At 39.2% G+C, this 22,272-nt stretch overlaps 1 protein-coding gene across 1 annotated transcript; it reads right to left on the reverse strand.

Annotated features, from left to right (window-relative positions):
- Positions 1–557: 557 nt before the first annotated feature.
- Positions 558–20,776, reverse strand: hs3st3b1b (heparan sulfate (glucosamine) 3-O-sulfotransferase 3B1b). The gene is made up of 2 exons (XM_084135540.1): positions 19,900–20,776; positions 558–3,536 (listed from the first exon to the last, which is right to left on the reverse strand). Exons 1-2 carry the CDS (start codon positions 20,475–20,477, stop codon positions 2,918–2,920), a joined length of 1,197 nt encoding a protein of 398 aa, XP_083991666.1. The 5' UTR covers positions 20,478–20,776; the 3' UTR covers positions 558–2,917.
- Positions 20,777–22,272: the final 1,496 nt, after the last annotated feature.

Below are 22,272 nucleotides of genomic sequence, written 5' to 3' on the forward strand. Positions count from 1 at the left end.
TTTTCATTTATGACAGAATCAAAATTAAACAACCTAGACTGTGATTTATAGTCTAGATTGCTTCATTATAGATGTTTTAAAGATTTTACTTGGCCTATACTTGTTTTATATTAGCCTATAGGGTGAAAGGGTGGATGGGAGCTCAAAAGGGTCGTATGGTGACCTCATATGACCTTTCAGTGATGAAAAAGATTTTAAATATTCAATAAACCACATATAATTGGCATAATGGATAATTAACATTAGTTTATTAAATAATATGAAAAAAGTTTGACTGTATAACATTACTTCTTTAAAAAAAAAAAAAAGTAGGTTAAGAATTGTAGGAAGTCTAACAACTTTGTAAAATGCCAATCAAAACATTTTCAAAGGTTTTTTTTTTTTTTTTTTTTTTTTTTTCAGAAGGAACCAAAAAAAATCTTGTGAAGGATAAAGAATCCTGACAATTCTGTCAGAAACACATTCTCATATATAGTATAATAGCAATTTTTTTTTTTTTTATCTCGTCTCACACTACAAAAAGACATTACATAATATCCGAGTCAAGACAGAGTCAATTAATTTGGTAAAATATATATTTTATTTTATTCTTCATACAAAGCAAAAGTATGAATGTTCAGTATTTAATTATCTAGAAACATCTGTTTCATTTTTCTCTTTCATGGTGTAAAATTAATTTTTGATACCACAAAATACTTGGTTTACATGCCTTCCTCATCATTTGTACATAAAGCTCATTTCTAGTCTATTTATTTCTGTTATACTCAGAGTAAGACAAACATTTTTTTAACATCTGGATATCTCTATGAAGTTGAATAAAACTCAACCATTAAACAGATGCATCAGCACACACTGCCTGACCATGAGCGAAGATATGAAACTTTGCTCACAACAACTTTTGACAGATCAGAATTCATATGCAGTTCACATGTAATCAGTGACAAACTTTACCCAGAAAATGCCTTGACATCTTGGGACAGTTGTTTCTGAACCAAAAAAACAAAAAAAACAATTGCACTGGTAAAAATCACAGGAGGCCCCATGGGTGAGCATTTGATGACAATTTGCTCGACCCTATTCAGTATCCAGTTCCATAATCCAACTGATTTGCTTTTAAATGAAATGCGAATGCAAGAAACAAGCTTTGATGATTTGATTACAGTTGGAGGAGAAATTTCACATTGTTTCTCTTTTGACTCCTCAGAACATTTGATTACTTGATGAATTGAATAAAGTAGGAAAAATGCCCTAGGAAATTTCCCTCAGCTTCCACCGCTTAATTCAGACTTGAAGGCCAACAAGAATCGTATGGCTGTGTTCTCACAGCTGATAAATATTACAATCTCCTCTCTAAACGAAAGGAAGTTGGCTTATCATAGCACAGGTTTGAGGCACAGCATGTTGTAAAACAAAACAAAAATCAGTGAGCTGATACAGAACGCTTTCATTTTGTTTGTTTTCTTTTCAAATGCATCCATCCATCCTTCCTTCTGCATTTCATTTTCCAGTATAATAAATAGGGGTGAAAAAGAGGAAGTTTCAGTACATTCGTAATGCAATATTCTGCCTTGAAACCTCCCGGTGACCTCACCCCTTGAATTCTGGTCCAGGTACAGCATCTCAGCCTGACGTTCAAGCTGAGGCGTAAAAAGTGAAATGTTGGCTCCATGCACCCTTCAAACCCTACACCTTAACCTGACATCGAGAGCTGATCCTGAATCAGGTGCTCCAAATGAACAGTAACCAGAGCTGTACCAAAGCACAGTCATTCATCTTGCCTTCGAGACAGCCGCCATCTCAGCGGTCACGGGATGAATTTCACAGATAAAGAGCGACCGACTGTTTCTCCTCGCTTTCAAGTAGAAAGACAAACAAAAGCACATGGAGGCTTGCATGAGAAAAAGATGAACAATGAGGCATCTCAATGCAAGCTTGTTAAAATTTGGCAAGAAGAGGAGAACTGAGATGTAGTGGAAAACGCGTTTCGATGGGATGAATGAGAAACGTTACCCTTCACGTTATGGGGTTTATTTTCTAGTATGAGTCACATTTGGGTAAAGCTTCTTAATAAAAATGCGGGCCTGCCATCTATGAGGCGCATGACATGTCATTTGGCTCTTGCTTTTTAAACAAATCCAGTTCCTTTCAATGCTATCTTGACCTTTGAACCTTTCAGAAAGGGCAGCAAGCCATTTCTGAGGCTGGAGAAACCCAATCGATCAGTTCAGATATGTTACGCGATTAACATAATGTCGACATGCTGCCTTGCTGTTGTCCAAGATACGATTTAGCCATCGATGGATTGGTCATTTATTACAGGAACCTGCGAGTGAAAGCCCAGCGATTGACTCTAAACATGAGTGACACTGTAAGTAGCAATTAGGGCTATTGATCGTCATGTTATTGAGTAAAGGGACACATCGAATCAGCTCTCTTGCTTATCAGCTGACCATAGTAGGACTTGGGCCAATATGGAGTGTAATGAAACACGAAATGCGGTCAGAGAGTGAAATATAGTTCATTACCCTCTGTCGCAAGGGTACATATTATGGACATTCAGAACTGAATGAATTGCAAATGTCGCTATTGGTTTGTAAATGCACGATACCCGTAACAAACTGTTTTTTTGTTTGTCAAACCATTTTCTAAATCGGAAGCACCATTAAATTCATTGTGAATGGAAACAAGCACAGCAAATCAAAAACGTGGAATGTCGGTGGTGAGACTAGAGTTGGGCCAGACGTTATGTACAATATGGTTAGGCAGCTTAGTGAATTAATTGCTTAGAAATTAAAAATAAATTATTATAAAATAGATTTCTGTACATTTTACATATATATAGCAATCATCTCAATGTCTTTTTTGCCATTTCAAATACACAGAAAAAGAAAGAAAACAACGGGTCCTCCATTCACGGTTAATCCCAACCAAAGTTATGCCCAGTCATCTGGTAGAACTTCATGTTGAAAGGCCTGTAGAAGTCTCGAAGTCTCTGCACGACCTCAGGGTCAATGTTTGGGTGGGTCCGCCCTTTGGTTTTACCCAGGCAATGGGGCTTGCTGCTGCCCTCGGCCTTTTTGAGACAAGGGAAGCCCTTGGTCTGGTTGAAGTAGAAGTGTTTGTCTGTGATGATCCTCTTGAGCCCCAAGAAGTCCTGCACGCGGCCCAGCTCTCCGGCCGGGTCGCTGATCAGCCGTTCTCCGCTCACGAACAGGATCTGGCTCATGGGGAAGAACTGCAGCCAGTTGTCCAGGTGTTTGGCGTAGATGCCGATCTGAATGGCGCTCCACGAGGTGTCGATCAACCCTGTAGTCCTGTTTTTGAACGTCAGGCTCTCAAAAGTAGGAATGTCAGGCTTCTTGGACAGTGTCTGCGTGTAGTCAGAGATGGCTCGTGTGACGGGGTCCCGGACCACCACGATCAGTTTGGTGTCGCGGGACAGGGCGTAGATCCGGGCCGGAGCCTCGCGGGTCACAAAGTAGCTTGGTGTTTTCTCCATGGTGATCTGGCCCTCCAGGGTCTTAGGCATCAGGTCCCTATGGGGAGAGAGAGAGAGAAAGGAGAGAGGGTTAAGAGTGAGGTCTAATGAAAACAAAACTTTGCATAATGCAATCAAAACAGATGGAGCATGTGGTGCTCCTCAATCAATGAACCAATTCAAGGCCATGATTCTGGGTCAAATATGATTAGCATCGGTTGCTAAACAAAACATGCATTCAGACGTCACAGATGCACAAACCATGTTAAATGGCATGGCTCCTTAATAGCGAAGGCTTTCTAATATAATACAAAATCTTTCAGAAGCTTTGGAGAAATGTTATTCAGCAGATCTTCTGGCTTTGTTCTCTCTTAAAATCATGTTCCTGATTATGCCTACAGCTATGGATCAACCAATATTGCATTTAAAAAAAATATATTGATACAGACTACAACTACAACAACAAAAAACATATGTTTGATTATCAGTCTGTGACCAGCAAATAGACAATCATCATCAAAACAAGGTTACTAATTGGTACAAATTGGGTAATCCACTCAGTACATAGCCAGCTGTGCTTTAAAGCCCACTCTGAATCCGATTCCAATAGTGTTCTAATGTATGACCTCAGCGATGGTATTATACTGCTGACAACCCAGACCTAAACAATGATTTATACTTTAAAGGGGGGCTAACGCAAATGACCATACACTAAGCAAAGCAAAAACATTCCGCATGAAAGTTCTTCAGCCTTTTTTATAGAGAGAAAGCAGCTCTTAAGGCAGTTATAGGGTGAAATGGATAGGGTACATGCAGGACCGCAATCAACGGACATTTTTAAATGAAAAGTGAACATGCATGTTAACGCCAAACAGGCTTGGGTTTCACAGCCCTGCTCGATCAGGAAGAGTGGATTATACTGGAAGAGGCGATAACAGAGGACTTTGATGGACACATGGGGGTATGGATCCTATTTCATTGGCACACGCTCTCACAAACATTGGCATGTTAAAATGTATGGAAACTGAAGAAAGTTCAGCTTCCGTTGACTGAAAATGTCAAGGCATAAAAGATATGTGATGAGAAACAAACCAAAGAAAATAGAGTAACAAACTTAATGGGTAGAGATAACTAAAGATAACAAAGTGTGAATTTCAGCCACATTTAGATGTCAACAGACCCAGAATGAGCCTCTTTAGGGTATCAGTGTGCAGAGAGATAAAGCTCTTGTTGGGCTGTTGTCTCTGGAGTATCGAGCCCTGTTGTTAGCACCAGCGCTAATTTACTGCTGCATTGTGAAGTGCGCTGTCAGCATCTAGTGTAATCCTGCTTTGCGTGTTTACACCCTGCGGAAACAAGGCTACGAGCAATTCAAGAGTCTGCAAACAATTTGTTGAAGGATATCACAGGCACTTCAGTGGATCACAGTTTGTTCTATCTCTAGGCAGTCTTGAGTAAAAGCCTATTTTTAACACTGGTGTTCACTAGTTAGAGGTGAGAACCCCTAAGCACCAGAGCAGAGAGTGGTGTTATGATAAACAGAACCCACGGAGAGCGTTTCAATGCGGACATAAATTTCAAACCAATATGTGTGTGCACCAGGTGCTGCTGTAGACCTAGATTTTTGCTGCATTCTGCTGTTTTTTGCTGTACAGCACCTGCAAAGCACCAACTCTCTACACTAAAGAATTTTTCAAGATCACACAACTGACACTATGTGCGAAAAATCCTATTTTTCAAGTGAAAATCAGGCAGCGCTCAATTCAGAAAGCGAGAACAGCCTAAAGCTGCGGGAGGTAACGTGTTGATTTATATGATGGAAAACTGTTGGCAGATTTGTGTGGTTACATGGCTTCTCTAAAGAGCTGGCCACAGATCCAATTATGATAATATCAGTTTGATTACTGCTCTGTCAGAACACTGGAGTGAGAGTTTGAGCGAAAGAACACAGGGGGAAAAAAAACTCATTAATCTCTGTGAAATGAAAACAGATTATGCAAGTGCCTTTTTATGCAATGACACACTCACACCCGCATCTGCACAGTTTAACTGTTTATTTCTAGTATGGAGGTAATATGAATGTGTTGGCTTACTAATATTTAGCCTCCAAGTGTGTGTGTGTGTTTTTTTTAAAGTTTATTTAGTAAGTTTTGCACAATATGAGCAAACCAGCTGTATATCTGCATGTGTGGTGCTAATGAGGCGAGAGATAACGCAGGCATTTACTGTTAAATGAACCACCCACAACTACTGTGCTGGGGAGAAAACCCCCCCACACAAATGTCACACATACAAAGCACGTGCACACACACACACATATATAAAGGACTAAAACTGCAAATAAAATAAATAAAAATGTGTGGTTACAAACAACAAACGAACAAATATATAAAGTAAATATATATTTAAAAAAAATGTTTTACTGTTTTGGTCCTACATACACATACAAACACACTTGGTGAAAAAAAGCACCAAAAAAATTAAAAATGCCACTACTAATATTAGGCTGCTCTGCCTAAACTTGAGGTCATAAAAGAATACGGTCGAAAAGCATGATGCTGAGTAAACTGCAGCTTTAGGATGCTTTCACATTACAGGTGCATTTGATGTTTCACGTCAGAATTTGGTTTGTTTGGGTGGTGTTCAAACTCAAACGCCCACGTGAAACATGTGGAGTCCAGTAGGCTTTGCAATTGGTGTAAAAGCAATCCAGACTTACTTTCTAATGTGAACCGTTACCCATGACGCAAAAGGACTAAACTACCTAGCTGCAATGATAAACAGCTGCCGAGAAAAGTAGGAGAATAAAAAGTTAAGACACAAAAAAACTTAAAAGCCTGCAACGATCCCCTCACCTCACTTCTTTTACTTTGGCAAAAGAAGAAGGGAGGAAGGGAGGGAGGGAGTTAAGGAAGACAAGTAGGCAAGCTCTCGGAAGAACAATAGCCTTTCTTGCCTGTTTTGATTTATGAGGTGCTTCTTTTTAGACATTCCGCCAGCAAACAGGCAATGCTTTGACACCGAGGCCCTCTTTTTTCCCCTTTTCTTTGAAAACCGAGCATTGTCCTTCAATGATCTGAAAGAGCAAGGGCCGTGGAGAGGCCAGAAAGGAAAGGGGGAGGGTGACCATTGAAGGATGAGTGGAAAGCACTTCTCCAGCTCTCAGGGCGAGGCGAGAGGAGGCTGTGGAGAGCTCTTGAGCCGAACGTGTGCCTCAAGTGCCTCGCCGGCACACGCTGCCACTGGAGCAGGTAAAGATACGCCGCGTATCAATTATTAAAACAGGGATTAGAAAGTGGATATGAGTGCTCGAAATGATTCTACTGATAAAAAGGGTCAGTCCTCTCAAGTGATAAGGCAAGGTCAAAGATTGCTCCTGCCTCTTTGGTTTTCCGTCGTAACTCATTCCTACGACTATTCCGTACATGGCCTGATGGTCATCGCTGCTCTGGATCAACTTTGCACTGCCGAAGACTTGTTTAAGCTAGAGAGAATGATAAATCAGAAAGTTAGCTTTCTTTTAGGATCAGAATGGCCCTGAGGGCCATGTTGAAAGACTTTTTATCCAGCAGAGATAAACTGACAAAGGGAGAAAATGACAGACAAAAGCACAAGAGAGAACAAAAGACACATAAGGGAGTTTTTATAACAATGTTTTTGTCTTCTGTCGAATTTGATTTAAGAAGAGCCTGTTTTGCTTATGATAGACACAGTAGCCCCAAAAAGCCCCCTAAGCCTGCTTTATCTATGATCTCATTGCTTTCAAGTGACAAGCATTGCAGAATATCTGTCTTTCAACTCTGGCATTGTTATGGTTATATATTCTGGCCGGCATTTTTATTATTTTGCTGTGCGTTTTTTCTTTTTGTATACGCAAACTGATATAGACTAGAAGCATGTTTTATATCTAGGGCTTTAAAGTCTTGGAGGGATCAGAGAAACACAGCTGTACCTGCACTTTGGTTCTGAAGAGCAAGTCAAAACAGACACAACCTTGGAACACCTGTGCGTGCATCTTTGATAGACATCTCCTAAGCATATAGAACTCGCCGACGTTGCAGTGGCGGTGAGTTGAAGAGCTGTTAGAGTAAGCTGCAGTGTAATAAAGTCTCAGCAGTCAAATAAACTTAAATTAATTGCCAATGATTTTAACAGCTCAGCTGCTTGGGCTTGGCATACTAGAAAGATAAAGAACAGAGCCGCAAAGCAGTTACAATGATGTAAAATGGCAGTCCTTGTGCCAGAATGGTGGTGTGAGAGTTTGCCTGTGCCTGAGAATGAAAGAGTGTCATAATCAAATGACTTTAAAAGCACAAAAGAAGTTAAGCAGGATGTTTGTGCTGCTCATACAAAGAAAGTGATACTGGATGAATGATTTGAGCACCAAAAAAAAAAAATCCACCGTGAAAGTATCATAAAAGGATTTATCTAGGCAAGTTTGAAATGTTAACGATATAAGAACAACAGATGTCTCTTTCTCTGGAAATTTTGGAACAGCATGTGGGTAAGAAGACAAAAAGTTATCTGCATCTGCAACCAGTAGTTCACACACTCTGTTTCATAGTCAGACTATTGATTGCAGTGTTCTAACACCAGACTACCAGTGTCTCAAGGATCTGAGCATTTGAGTGACACTTCACCCTACCAAAGGCTACAGCGCTAGCTTTCCGACCCTGCCACTCTTACCCCTTGCACTTTAGACTATTAGAAGTGGAGGATGGAAAAAACAACAGACGTGACATTCATGCATGAACAGAATCTGGGCTTGTTTAGGAGAAAGTCCACTGCCACTTCATGAACGAGTGAGACTGAGCCAATAGTGATAAGTGACTGTCTCTCTTTGGGCTGAATCATCTTATGACTCAATAGTGTTTTTGACCATCTCAAAGTTCTGAGGCACTAGTTTGACACTTGAAGTAGCTAATTCTGACATCAAACGGGCCACTGGAACATTACTCTGTGAGATCAGGGTCAGTATTATCCCGTGTCTGGAGATCATGTCGGGAAATATGGATTCTGTCTTCAATGGAGGCCGTGTGGCTACATCTGGTAAATCCAGGCACCTCCCAGGTCGCTCCATACAGACAATATTTTCTGTGCTTTGTCGTCATAGAGACCTGAGCGAGGCTGTAGTTTTGAAATACACCCCGCGGAGTCTGGAGCCTTGACATTATATTTAACCGCAGAGCAAAACTGCAGCCGTAAATCTATGGAGCAAAAGCTGGGTTTTATAGCACAAGCACCGAGAGAATGGTAATGGGGTGGCGAGGGGAGAAAAGAAAGAGAAAAATAGCGAGAGACAGAGCCAGGATGAGCATGTGTGCAGCAGCTTTAAGTTACCGCTATATTTTAAGAGGTACACAGCCACTTAGAGCCTCCTGACGGTTGGTTTCCTTAGTGAAAATTTCCAGAGATCTCCTCTTAACCTGCAATGCTGAAGCCAAGAGCCACTAGATAGCACATGCGAAACTGTTTTATGAATATCCCAGCTTCTAACGGCTATACTTTACCTTTCCTCACCTAACCTTTCTCGTTCTCTGACTAGCTCTTCCTCGGGTTTCTCCTCATCCTCTAATCTTTGCCATGTAACCCTGACATGAACATAAAGAGGTGTAAATGACCGTCTCAGTCAGGCCTGTCTAAGGTGTTGGTGTGCCTTAGCTTCAGTTTCTGACATTCTCGCTGACGGATCACATCACTGGATCCACATTCAATGGACGGAGAAAGCCTCTCTCACGTGGAGTGACTGCTCTGATGGATAAATAATGAAGGAACGGGGAGGATTGCAGACACTTCTGACCTGCCTTTGTCTGGAGATTAGACACACTCTTCCTTTAGAGTCATCTCTAAAAAGGGTTATACCTTAATGCTGATCTAGTTCTTCATTAAATTATTATGCCCGAGCTGGACTTTCTGAAAACTACTTTATCGGTGCTTTTAAAGCGGAAAAACATCTGCTTAAAACTGAACGGTTGGACCCCCAACACTAAAGAGAAACATTACGATGTTTAATCTGTAGATTTTCTCTCTCAGAGCAGGGGGCTTTGATTTTGGGAAGACTGGTCTGCTTTAGGGTGTCAAGGGCAGAAAAATATATTTATGTCTCCCTGCAGTGCTGTATATATAAAGACATTCGACATAAAGTGAGTATCGTGAGAGAGGGTATCTACTCAGCAATCATACTGAGGTCTAGGCTCTTCTTGTGCCAACCACAATTTCAGGCCCATTTTCTTTCTTCTTTTCTTTCTCTCTCTCTCGCTCTCAAACTCATTCAAAACCACAGCAGCCTCTGAGAAGGGCAGAACATGCATAAATCACAGAGACCTCGGGCTCTGTACGTTGCAATCTGCCCAGACTCCGTTTCAGCGTTATTTGCTGCCATTCAACACCTACCAAAATCTCTTTAAAACAAGGGGTAGGGTGTGTTTTCTGCTGTCCGGGCAGCACATTAAGTTACTGCCCTACGGGTCTGCCAGCTGAGTGGAATTACTGTGTGTTAGCGACAAGGCTGCGCAAGAAGAGGCTGCCATCAGCTCGGAATAAAATATGTAGGGATGAGACAGGGTAATAAAGTGCACTTTTCTCTTTCTCACTCAGGTTGTGCATTTTGCAGAGCTATAATGTGTACTGAAGAGATGTTTGTAGGACTGGCTACTTTGAACCTATTGAACAGGTGTTTCTGTGATATTACTGTGATATTAGGGTCATATAAAAAAATGTAACTAGGATAAATTTATCACTGCTCACCTGGCCCAAGTCAAAAGAGTCCAATCCTAAGTCTCTATGATATTCTGATCTACAATGCAATTTATGAGATTTTTTTTGCCCATTTTAACGTCTTTCGGGTGAAAATCACAAGTTTGATCACTTACAAAGTAATAATTTAGCATACAATGTCCTGCAAAAGGTGATGTTTTGGACAATATTAGCATAAATCCTTAGTTTGTAAATGACTTAATTGAAAGAAGACAAAAAAAAAAAATGATTTTTTTAAATTAAATACAAAATAAATTCAGAAAATATAAAAACCTGAATTTCTAATACCCAAGTTAAATCCAGTAACCCTCATAGCTGCCAAAAATACTCGCCTGATTGTGACATATGTATATATATTACTATTATTACGAAAATGAAAATTGTTATTGCTGGTCCTTATTGATAATTGCATGCTACTTTAATGTATTTACAACAAGAAATTATAAGGATTTATGCTGATTTTAACCAATGGTATTTTCAAGAGCCTTATGTACACTTGCAGTAATTCCACAAACACTAGCCTTCCCATTGAATCTACCCTTGAGTTATTAGCAGTGATCAAGCCAGTACCAGTGTTTATCTTGCTCTTGCTAATCCGCAGTGATAAGCTTGTTTACTTTGGGTGTTTGTAGAGGGTGTTAACGGACTCAGTCCCACACTTCATTTACATTCCCACTGAGTGACACAAAGAGTCTCTAGACTGTTAGTGGTGTTTAGTGTAACTAGCCATGATGAGGTTTTAGCTTGTTTACCAAGCTATAAAGGCTATTAACAAAGCTACAAAGCCAAAGCATCAGTCTTGAAATAGTAAGGGACGGGGTAAATATGATGTATTAGAATTTATAAAGTTGCATCATTTATATCTGCCTTTTGTTTTAATTAACTGGCAAACGTTTTGACTCACTATGAATGACGTTGGACAGTGAAAAGTCTTGTTGGCATGCCAAAAAGATAATCTCATCTGACAGTATAGGATATCTCACTCACTGAATTGTTGTAAAATTGGCACGAAGACTTCAAAAAGACTTTTCCCCCCACTTTTCAAAGCCATCATGCTCAGACACAAGAACACACATGCATGCACCTATTACATCCTGTGTTGCTTGGCACACAGTCTCCTCCAGCTGAGGAGCTTTTGAAGACAGGTGAGCTTTAAAGAGCTGGGAATTTCCTCCAAGTCTGTCAAGCTGTTACATCAGAAGCTTACAGCACAGCTGCATTACTTTGACGCTTCGGGTTAATGGTTTACAAATTCCTCCAGACTAGTATTCTTCATTGCTAACCCACAATTAGCAAAATTATGTGGTGATAGCACCAGAGCTGACAATTAAACTGCACATATAAGACAAGAAGACTAACAAGAGCGTACAGCTCTCTCCTAAGGCAATTCTGCGAACGTTTTTTGGATGATAGCCTAGTTACAGTCCGCTCTGGTATCTCAGCGCCCGCTGAAGACAATATAACTGGCGTGAAGCACAAAGAGATCACTGTCAAACGCTTCTGCTGAAAGTAATCAGCCGAGTGCGGATGTCACAGGTGTAATTTGATTTCAGGGGTTGCTATTTCAGCAGGCATGTTGATGTATTGCGAGTACGATGACAAATGTTTTTGCTTTCCATTCTCTCTCCTGTCTGTGTTCCAGAAGGCCTTACAGTCCCACAAGAAACACAATCTGGAGTCAATGTGCCAAGAGAACAAGCCATTCAACCACATAATGCAGATTTGAAGAGACATTTGAGAAATGGGCTATGAAACTAAGAAAAAAAAGTGACAATAACTCGGTTTGTTTTCAAATAGTAAAAAATCTTTTCCTACTAATCCTGATTTGACTACAACTAATGATATCCCTATTGGTTTCTGATATAAAAACATACAGTACTATGGAGTAATGATGCAATTAGGCATGCAATAATACTAAAATTCTAATAAATATATAATCTGATAATTATTTTCATGTTGTGACCAACAAATTAATCAAATGTTAAAAGTGTCATCAAATTATTCACATTTTTAAAGAATAACTGACAGAAAAGGTAATCTAAACTTGAAAACGTACATAATTGAATATCCAATATTAAAAAATAGTGATTAATTAAAAACTAACACGGGCAGATACATAGAATACATAATATATATATATATATATATACAGACAATGTGGAAAAGTAAAATTATCACCATAAAAAAAAAAGATGACATACAGACTTTTACCAGTTCTTATTCTCTAGCTGATCCTTTTCCTAGAAGAGCGAGAGAGAAAGAAAACAATGCAAAAGGCTAACAAGAGAAAGTGTGAGGACAAAAGTAGTGACAGTTCCTGGGCTACGGGGAGAAACTGGCTTTGTTGCCCTGGAGCTCAGCTCATGCTGTGCTCCTCTGGGCACATCAGCAGTGTGTGTGTGTTCCTTTAATTGTCTGCTCTTTTCTCACTGAGGTTAATGGAAACCTCAGGGGGTCTCTACTTCTGCCTGATCCTCTACTTTTCACTTTTTTTCACTTTTTTTCACAGAGAGACAGACAGACACACACAAACAAACAGTGCCTCATAGTAAATATTCATCTATGATCAGCTTTATTATATCAAGTTCCTTTCTACACTTTTCTCACTCCTAATTATCCTCCTTGGGGTGTCAAACTTTCAGAAAATGAGCTCTGATGATCACACACTTGGGAGGAAATGGACCTGGTGGGAGACATGGGCCAACAATTACTGGACCATACAGACAGCCGTGCGCTGGAGCTCCCAGGCTCCTGTAAATACTGTGTATTTACCAACAATGGATGAGCATTTACTTTTTGAAGGCGAAGGGATAGCATTATTCTGACATCCGACATCCAAATTATCACCTTGTTTAAAAAGAGTCCAATTCAAGGCAAGCACAGAGGGTGGGTTTGTACACAAAAGACCATTGAAATAAAAGGTGAAAGGGGAAGGGTTTTATTATCTTGTACTTTTCTCTTTATCCCTCATTTTTAGCTGTCCAATCAACCAGAGAAAGTATACGTAAACAATTTCCCAATACTAGGAAGAAAAAAGTCGAATGAACAGATATAAACAAGCTCCCTTCCCTATTGGTCACTTGTTGCCTATGTTGGGTGTTTGTATGTGTCTATGAGAGACAATATTTCAGTAGGAGGGTAGAAACACGAGCGCTTGACATCGAGTTCCTGTCTGCCTTGATTTTATCCTTCAGCGGGAGGTTCCTGCTGAGGGCGGCCATGTTATTTTGCTTTTCTCTGGAGGAGACCATAGCTTCTCAATGGCAGACCACCACAGTGGGCCTCTACTGTCTGTCTCTCCCCAGGCCATCCCTTTCACAATTAGCCAGTGGTAATTTGATGAATGAAAGCCCCTTTCTCCAGACTAAGACCCTCCCTGCTTGGTCTACCCCACTGGTAAAGCCATGCCAGCTCAAGTAGGGGCCCACTTTCTCTCTCGTCCTCTCTTTGCTGACCAGTGTACCCAGTTGGGGGTGGCCTTATGTGGGCACTGAGGCCTACAACAGCCCCGCCTCTGATGGGGGAACCAGAGCTCGATGTGGAGGCCGGCTCTAATATGGAATACAAGGGGAGAAGACACGTACGAGAGGATCATTGTATAAGCTCTTCTACAATCACACAATAATATTAGAGACAAAATGTGTGGAAAAATGAAGAGACCAAGAAATGCAAGAGAAGTTAAGCCGGACAAAAATAGGCAATGCAAGCGGTCTACTTCTCTGAAATGTAAGAGATGATTTCCAAAGCTGAGGCCGAACACAAAAGCAGAGTAATCCTGTGGTTTAAAGGATGCTGAGCAGTTTAGCCAACACTAAAGCATCATTCGGAGGCAGTCCTTTGAATGTCCTCACTCAGCTCTGCGCAGGCTCTCAATAGAGGATGTCAACCTGCTGACTGCTGAATGGATGACTGGTCAAGGTTCAGATCCAGCTGAGTGGAGGAAGTCTATTCTACCATGAGACTGAACAGTTTTCATGGATGCTGCTCCTTAATCTTAGGACCTGGGATCAGTTTATAGGTTCAATTTACAGCAATCACCAAATTAACTGCAGGCAAAAAAAAAAAGTAAAAAGGCAAAATAATAATAATTTGAAACAAATGTTTACGATTTGCTCTTGCATTTAATTCCCATTAGTTTTGGGGTCTAATGACCAAAGACCCCAAAAAAGTGTGTGTTCAGCAAGGATGAGGGGTTGATCGGGTCTCACCTGCAGTGCAGATGGTCTTTACAGAGACAATGTTGCTCAACTGATTTGTAGATAACCAAAGCCACAAAGACCTTTAACCCTACACCACACAGTGCCCGCCACAGCGTAAACTAATCAATACATGTAGTCCCACGTGGTCTAAGCTGGCTTGAGTCATTACTTTGTGCTTATCTGAAGCATAAAGGCATAAGTTTCTGCTACAGCAGTCACCAACCATCATACTGCACACAAAACTTACTTCAACAAGAACAAAAGTCAAAAACAGTAGGGTAAAACTGTTTTTCCAATCATTCGCAATCTTCATTTAAACAATGGTGATTTCTAAATCCTCAGAATGATCTATTACCTCATGTCAGCGTGGCAAGAAAACTCATTTGTCCTCATGGACTGCACGCAATTACATACACACCAACTCACAAACAAATGACTCTTTTAAACTGACAAAACAACATAAAATAATAAATAAATTGAATGAAACCAGTAGTCAAGTTTTAAGATGAGATTTAAAACTTCCTATTTACATCAATTGTGCTTCCATAATATAATATAATATAATATAATATAATATAATATAATATAATATAATATAATATAATATAATATAATATAATACAATATAATATAATATAGGCTCTGTTGTTAATTTTTAAATTGATCATTTAAATTTGTAATGTACCAATTTAGAAGTTTACCTGTATAATGAACAGCATTAGCTAAACAGATATATATATATATATATATATGCAACAAAAAAAAAAATAGACATTAAAACTGAAATATGCCCAAATGAATGGGATCTAATTATATTGAGCGCTTGTGAATCAAAATCGGAAAAAAAAATCAGGATATCTGTATCAATACCAAGCCCTAGCAGTCAAATACAGCTCACTGTTTATAAACACACCCTGTATGCACAGCCAAACTTGGGTTTGATCTCATCCGGCACCACTTAGACAATGCGGTCCCTTGCTTTGTACAAGCAGGAAGGAGGGGGTCACTGGCCACAGCGTCCGTATGGGTCACCTACACGGTGGCGTGAACACCCCATGGAGTGTGGGTACAAAAGCTGAGGCATCCATCCAGAACTAGCCATTCCACGGATGGAAGTGCTCATCTGGACAAGGTGGCAGGGGGTCGTAGCCCTCCAAGCACTTCAGAACTTTCAAGTGACATGCTTCCGATAACGTTCCCCGGACCAATAGCGGAACAGGATTTTCTGCGGAGGATTTCTCTCTTACAGAACAATGCTCCACTTGTCCTTTTGTTGGTCGGCAGTTACGGACCATGTTGTTAAATGGCTGCTATTCAGAAAACACACCCTTAATCTCAGGGTGGACTCGGGGATTGCACACTAAAGAGTGAACACCAAAGAACTGCATTTTCCTACTACATACCTTTTTAGCAGAGGAAATAAAACCTAACCTTCAAACACAGATGGGAAAAGATGCTTAGAAACGCAGACTAAATGTTATCAGTTCTATGAAGACTGTAGGTTTACTGTAGGGTGACTACCAACAAGGAAGAGTCGACTATAAAAACTGCTCTGGTAGATTTGAAAATTATGTAACAATAAGACAAACGCAGCGCCAGGGCCTTCACAACGTTCACCGTTCCAGTTGGGACCCTGTCTGGCTGGCTGGCTGGGTGGGATTTTTGAGAAGCCAACTTAACTGCTTATTAAATCATCAGAGTCTCCGTAAAAAAAACGGTAAAAGCAACAAAAAAATGAAGATTTTGCAAGGTCCCACATATCAGAAAAGCAGTTGAAACTGAAAACTGCAAAAAGAGAATTGCCAAAGTTATTACTCAACAATTCAACCCACTACGACTCCAGCTATTCATACTGTAATATATCTTACAAATAAACTGGCACTTGTTATAAACTCTACATTGACCAGACGTTCTTGAGAGAAGAGCATAACAAATAAACAGTAGAAATGTGAAGCGCCTGCAGATAATCCTTTTTGACTGTGAATCATACAGTATCTAAAACAGCCTGAACAGGTCTAACCAGTATTGAGGAACAAAAGCTCATCTGCCATGTCTTTCTCTAGCTCTCTGTAGCACAGAAAGGTCTAAAAAGGTCAATCACGACTTTTGATAAACAGAGATTTTAAAAAACTACAGTAAAACCCACCTTATTAAAATGACTTGCATGCTTACCATGCACTAGGATTACTTTAAAATGCATGGTTTCTGCACTATAAACTATCTTTTCCATTACAAAGCAAATCACTTCAAGTATTAGACACTCTAAAACTGAGAATCAGAGTCATGTTCAGTCCCTTGAGAGTGACAATTCTAAGAAAGTAACAATTTGAATATATCACTTCTTTAAAAAGACAAGAAAGGATCAAACAGACATGTCAGCGTAGAGGGTCTGTCTGGACAAACTGTCCAACACTGCTTTAGATTAGGTCACATGGAGACGTCGTGACAGAATAAAGAGCAAAAGTTAAAAAAGCAAGTCTGCATTTGTTTGTGCCCTGTATATTCAGCCCAAACAGCAGTGGCCAGATATAGAATTTCGCTGTGGCATCGCATGTCCAACTCAGACCAGCTGCAATGGCATGTGAATCCTGTAAAACTTGAGACAGAAAACTTTCTCGAACGGGTGGAACACGAGCATTATACCCTTCAACACCCAGTGTTTTATATATTCTGGATTTTTATATGTAATTTATCGCTTATTTTTAACCAACAGAGGCTTTTGAAAAGTTACTTTCAACCAACGATATAACTTGGTGAAGGCTCCGCTCTTAATTTAGGTCATTTTTCAAAATTTTGAAAGGGACAAATTAGGATAAAAAAGCATTTTAGAGGAAAATCCTCGGGTTTCAAATACTGACCAGACAACTTTGCTTTTTCCAGGCAAAAAAAAAAACTAAGTTGAATTTAAAAAAAAAAAAAAATTATCAACCGTTCCGACTTACTTTCTGGTACAACTTTACTAGGAATAATCAAAGTTGCAACTAACACATCTGACCAATTTATTTTCTTTTTCTACTTCAAAATCTTAATAGCATAATCCACGCAATCAATTAATTCAGTTTGAAAATGAAGGACATGTTTAAAGAATCTGAAGATTTTTGGGACAATCTTGCCTGATTCTGCTGGACCAGCTTGAATTTGCATTAGACTGAAGTGAGGCCCCGCATTTAAATAATTAATCAAATAAATCTTTTTCTCTCAACATGCACGAATATAATTCCCTTTTCATCTAAGCTGGACTACCAAGCATTCACTACAACGCCCATTCTTTCATCCGTCCTGTTTTTTTGTTATAGGGGCCCTGAAATGTTGCATATATTTAAAAGCACTGGGCTTTCACCCCCTCAAACCTTTGCAAATCCATTTAGAGAGACAGGCGTGCAGTCCAGGACTGTTTTATAAACTTATTGAGGGTTTCTTTCTGCTCGGTGTCTGGGGTAAACAGGGACAGACTCTGGGGCAATAAATCCCCCTTTCTCTCTTCAGGTATTTATTTCATTACATTTTACTGTGGAACATTAATAATGTTAACAAATAGTTAATCAAAATGTCATCACATTTAAATAACTGCAACACATAAGTAAAAAAAAATAAAAAATCCTAAAGTTGATCTGAAACAAATGTCTGGAGTTCTGGGAGAATTGCAGCTATAGTGTAATGAATTCATGAGCTCTCACTGTGTTCTGGCAGTTGATAAAACAAAATGGGCCAAATAATAATGTCCAAAATACGCTCAAAAGAAACAGCAATGCACTCTTAATAGAAATGCTTTTAGCCTAAATGTTTAACACATTTACGGTTTGTATGAACAACACAAAAAGAGAAACACAGCTGCACGGAACTAAACAGACTTTAACACATTATTAACAAGAGTAATTCACAAGCTATTCATTTTGTTGAACCCGCTTTTCTCCTGATAGACTGCCATTACTTGCGCAACGAAAATTAAAGTAGTCACACTATTACTCTCGGTAACTCATTATTTATCCAACCATTTAAATCAACAGTTCATAATTTCCGACATTTCCACCCATGGGTTTTCAGAAGAAAAAAAAGTTTCCAAAACTGCAATGCAAAGCAAGTAATTTGATTTAGGCTAGTTAAAACTGAGACATCAACTTAACTTCACTTTTCCATTTGCTTTAATTATGTTGTATCCGTATTTTAGACAATTGTAAAGTAAATAATAATAATAATAATAAAATAAAAAAAGATTTGAAAAGTTCTAAAAGACGGAAAGCAGAGGTCCGGTAACCTGCAATGATCCAGTGTGTCCGACAGAGATCACTGCGTCATCACGCGGTCGGATATGAGTCATCTCTCAAGATATTACAATCACAAAACAAATAGGCTACATACCGAACTATTGTTTATTTGAATAATATCCGTCTGAATTAATGTGTATTTAAAGGACCGTGTTCAATATTTCAGCCCTCAAAACTCCGAGTCTGACAGTTCGACAATAGCAGGAACCGTGAAACCAAAGTAAATGTTTGAAGTGGAATCTGAAAACTAGCGCTACAGCAACTCTGCGTTTCTAGATGGCTCAGTGCAAACCATATAGGCTACAGAACATCAATTTAGGCTACATAATAATTAAATTTGATTTCCTACAAAAAACTAGGAAACATGGGGTACTATGATGTTTTAAAAGGAAGGTCAAAGGGTAAAATGAGGGTAAAATTACATAATGAATGACATAAACAAAAAGGCCAACTCATGACGGAGAACAAAATCCATTCTTCAAAAACAAAATGTGAAAAAGGCGCCTAAATAACAGTTTATGTTTAATTAATGCTGTTTATTAGGCCAAATGATAAGCAACATGCAGAAGCCAAACTATTAAAACATAAATAAATAAATAAATAAATAAATAAATAGAATGTATGAATCCTAAATCCGTAGCCTATAGCTATGAATCCGAATTTTGACTATCTCGGATTTCTTATTTCATAGAAAGAATTAAAAAGTTGTATTTCGTTCTTTTTACGTATCACAACAGGCTATTCAGTTTTAATTAACGATTTCACACGTTTTCAGAGTTTCAACTCTGAATTTTCGTAGTAGCCTAATTAAGTTAAATTCAAATTGACCGAAAAGAGGCAAGTTATTAATGTAGATTGGTCGATATAATTGTACTTAAATGTAGCAATTAAACTCAAGTTAAATTATAACGGGCTTGTAATTTACAGCTCAAGTCTCGTTTTTCTCGTGGGAATTATGCCAACACGAATATTGCAATAAAAATCAATAAATAAATAAATTTGAGAAGCACACAAATAATGCCTTAAATTAAAATCCATTAAATAGCCTGCTATTTAAAAAAAGAAGAAGCCAAAAGCTAGTTAAGGATAGGTCAATCGTCAATGTGTCGTTATTATGCTCTACTTCACTGAAAAACAATACAAGTCAATGGAAGTATAGGACGTATAAATGAGTGTACTATTTTATTGTTTACGCTCTTACCTGTACCAGTCCAGTCCGTTGTCATAGTTACGGTCGAAGAAGTGCGGCTCCGCTCCGACCGCGCGAATATCTGGATGCACGCGCAGAAACTCCAGCAGCGCGCGCGTCCCGCCCTTCTTCACGCCGATGATGATCGCCTGAGGCAGCTTTTTGTTGCCCGAGCCATTGGAGAAACTTGACAGCGAAGAAACTCTCCGCCCGTCGTCCCACTCCTCGGCTCGGTCTACGTCCCCTTCATCTTTAGAGAAGTCTCTGGGAGCTCTCCTGACCGAAGGCTCATCATAATCTGACTCCACGTCCGTCCACGAGCTCTGCGGTCTGGACAGGAGCTTGGACATCATCAGGTCCGGCCGGCCACTTTCTGCCTCAGCATATTTCCCAAGGAAATCCGTCTCCTTCACTCGATTATTATTATTATTGTCCACAACTAAACCTGGTGGCATAGTGGCACAGTAGCCCACGCAGGAGTACAGCATGTAGACCCAGAGGAGCAGCATGATGAAGAGGAGCCCGAGTTTCTTCTTCACGGGACTGACGGAGAGCGCGTAAAAATGGTGACAGAACAGGCTATATTCCATAAGCCCTGTGCATGCAGACCATCACACTCCAGCTGGACATATTGACAGGTAGGTACAGTTCTGTCCAGGTCCAGGCTCGGGAATCCTTCTCAAGAGTCTTTAAACGCCATTGAAGTTCACAATAAAATCCTTACACGAGAAATGAACTAGCCCAAAGTGGATGGGGACATCTAGGAATTCGATTTTAGTCAGCTGTCCTCGCTCATTTCTGCGAAAGAATACGAGAAAACTGATGAGAACGACCGGTGCACTTGATTCCCAGCCGGAGAAGCTGCTCCCGGCCGCATCCTCGAGTGTCTGAGCGCTTTCGAGAGAGTGGATCTTATACAGCGCTGATGTGTGTGATTGACAGCACGGCCAGCCTACCGCTGCGCACCGATTTGAATAAAGGCGGGGTTGATTAAATATGCCTGCCAATCAGGGGGCGACATAGGCGGGGATTTTAGACAAGACACTTGGTCGCGAGCCGATTAAACGCTCTTATTGGATAGAGGAACATTAGACCGGAATCCTTTTATTCCAGTTTTTGGGAGTTTCCAAAGAGTTACAAATTTTACGCAACTGAACGGTTTAGAAAGGAATCAGGATTTGGAATGTCATACAAAGTTTCCGTTCAAGCTATAGGCTACGCCTGCATGTGTTTGATACATTTAGCATTTAAAAAAAACGCATATGCAATTAATATAAGACACAACTATAGGCCGGTATAGGGCCTGTATTTGTATTTTTTCTTATTACACTAAAAAAAACAAAAAACAAAAAAAACTGCGATGTAGAAACAATTTTCAGTGAATGAAACGACATATAGGTCTACTGACAGTATTATTTTTTTTTGTAAAATGTCTATTTCAATAATCATTGTTTTATTTACAACTTCGAAAAATATGTTTTTTTTTTGCGGTGTAGTAGGCAACGTCTTTTATCTACTCAAATTTGATATCAACTAGTTCATCAATTAAAAATATATTCAATTGGTTCAAACAAACGTAAAATGAACAAAGAAGTCTATATAGGCTACATCTTTTTTTAAATGTGTTTTTAATAGTTATACATTCATTTAGCTATATCCAAAAGGCTTTAAAAGACAAAGCGTCGGGGGATAAATATTTAAACGTCTTACACAAGAGCAGGGCAACAAGAAAATCTGCCTATCGCATTAAAATAAAATAAAATAAAATAAAATAAAATAAAATAAAATAAAATAAAATAAAATAAAATAGCCTATATCGTGACTTTAAATCTGTATCTGCAAAGTAATGTGAACTAATGCAAGTAAAAAAAAGTAACACGATATTTTTCCCCCAAATGTCTTAACTCTAAAGAAAGCTTTCGAATTTTGCAAAACAGTGATGACATTTTAAATTAGGCTAAATCAAATAAACCAAAAACTTTATTAAAATATGAAATAATAATTTTGTATCATTCATTTTTAGATGTAATAGCCTATATATTTACCGCGTCTTTTTTTTTATTATTATTTTTTTTTAAGTAGGCCTACATATTAAAGTTAATGAGTTCAATGAAATAAAATCAAAATAAACTTTAAATCCACATTTAGGCTAATTAATGCTGAAAGTTGTGCTTCCTTGCAGTAGCCTATATATTTTGCTGTTGATGGATATGATAATTTATGTCAGTTTTTGTGTAGTCTTGAACAACAAAACAAGCGGCGCTTCAGTTCGCTATTAACCAGGTTTGGAAACATGCAGCTCTGAAGTGAAGAGTTCGACTAGCCTATATAACGCAGCACACTCCGCGTTTCCACACACTCTGACATTACCTTTTCCCAGTTGCT

This window comes from Abramis brama, assembly GCF_963993115.1.
Source record: "Abramis brama genome assembly, chromosome: 14".
NCBI classification, from domain to species: domain Eukaryota; kingdom Metazoa; phylum Chordata; class Actinopteri; order Cypriniformes; family Leuciscidae; genus Abramis; species Abramis brama.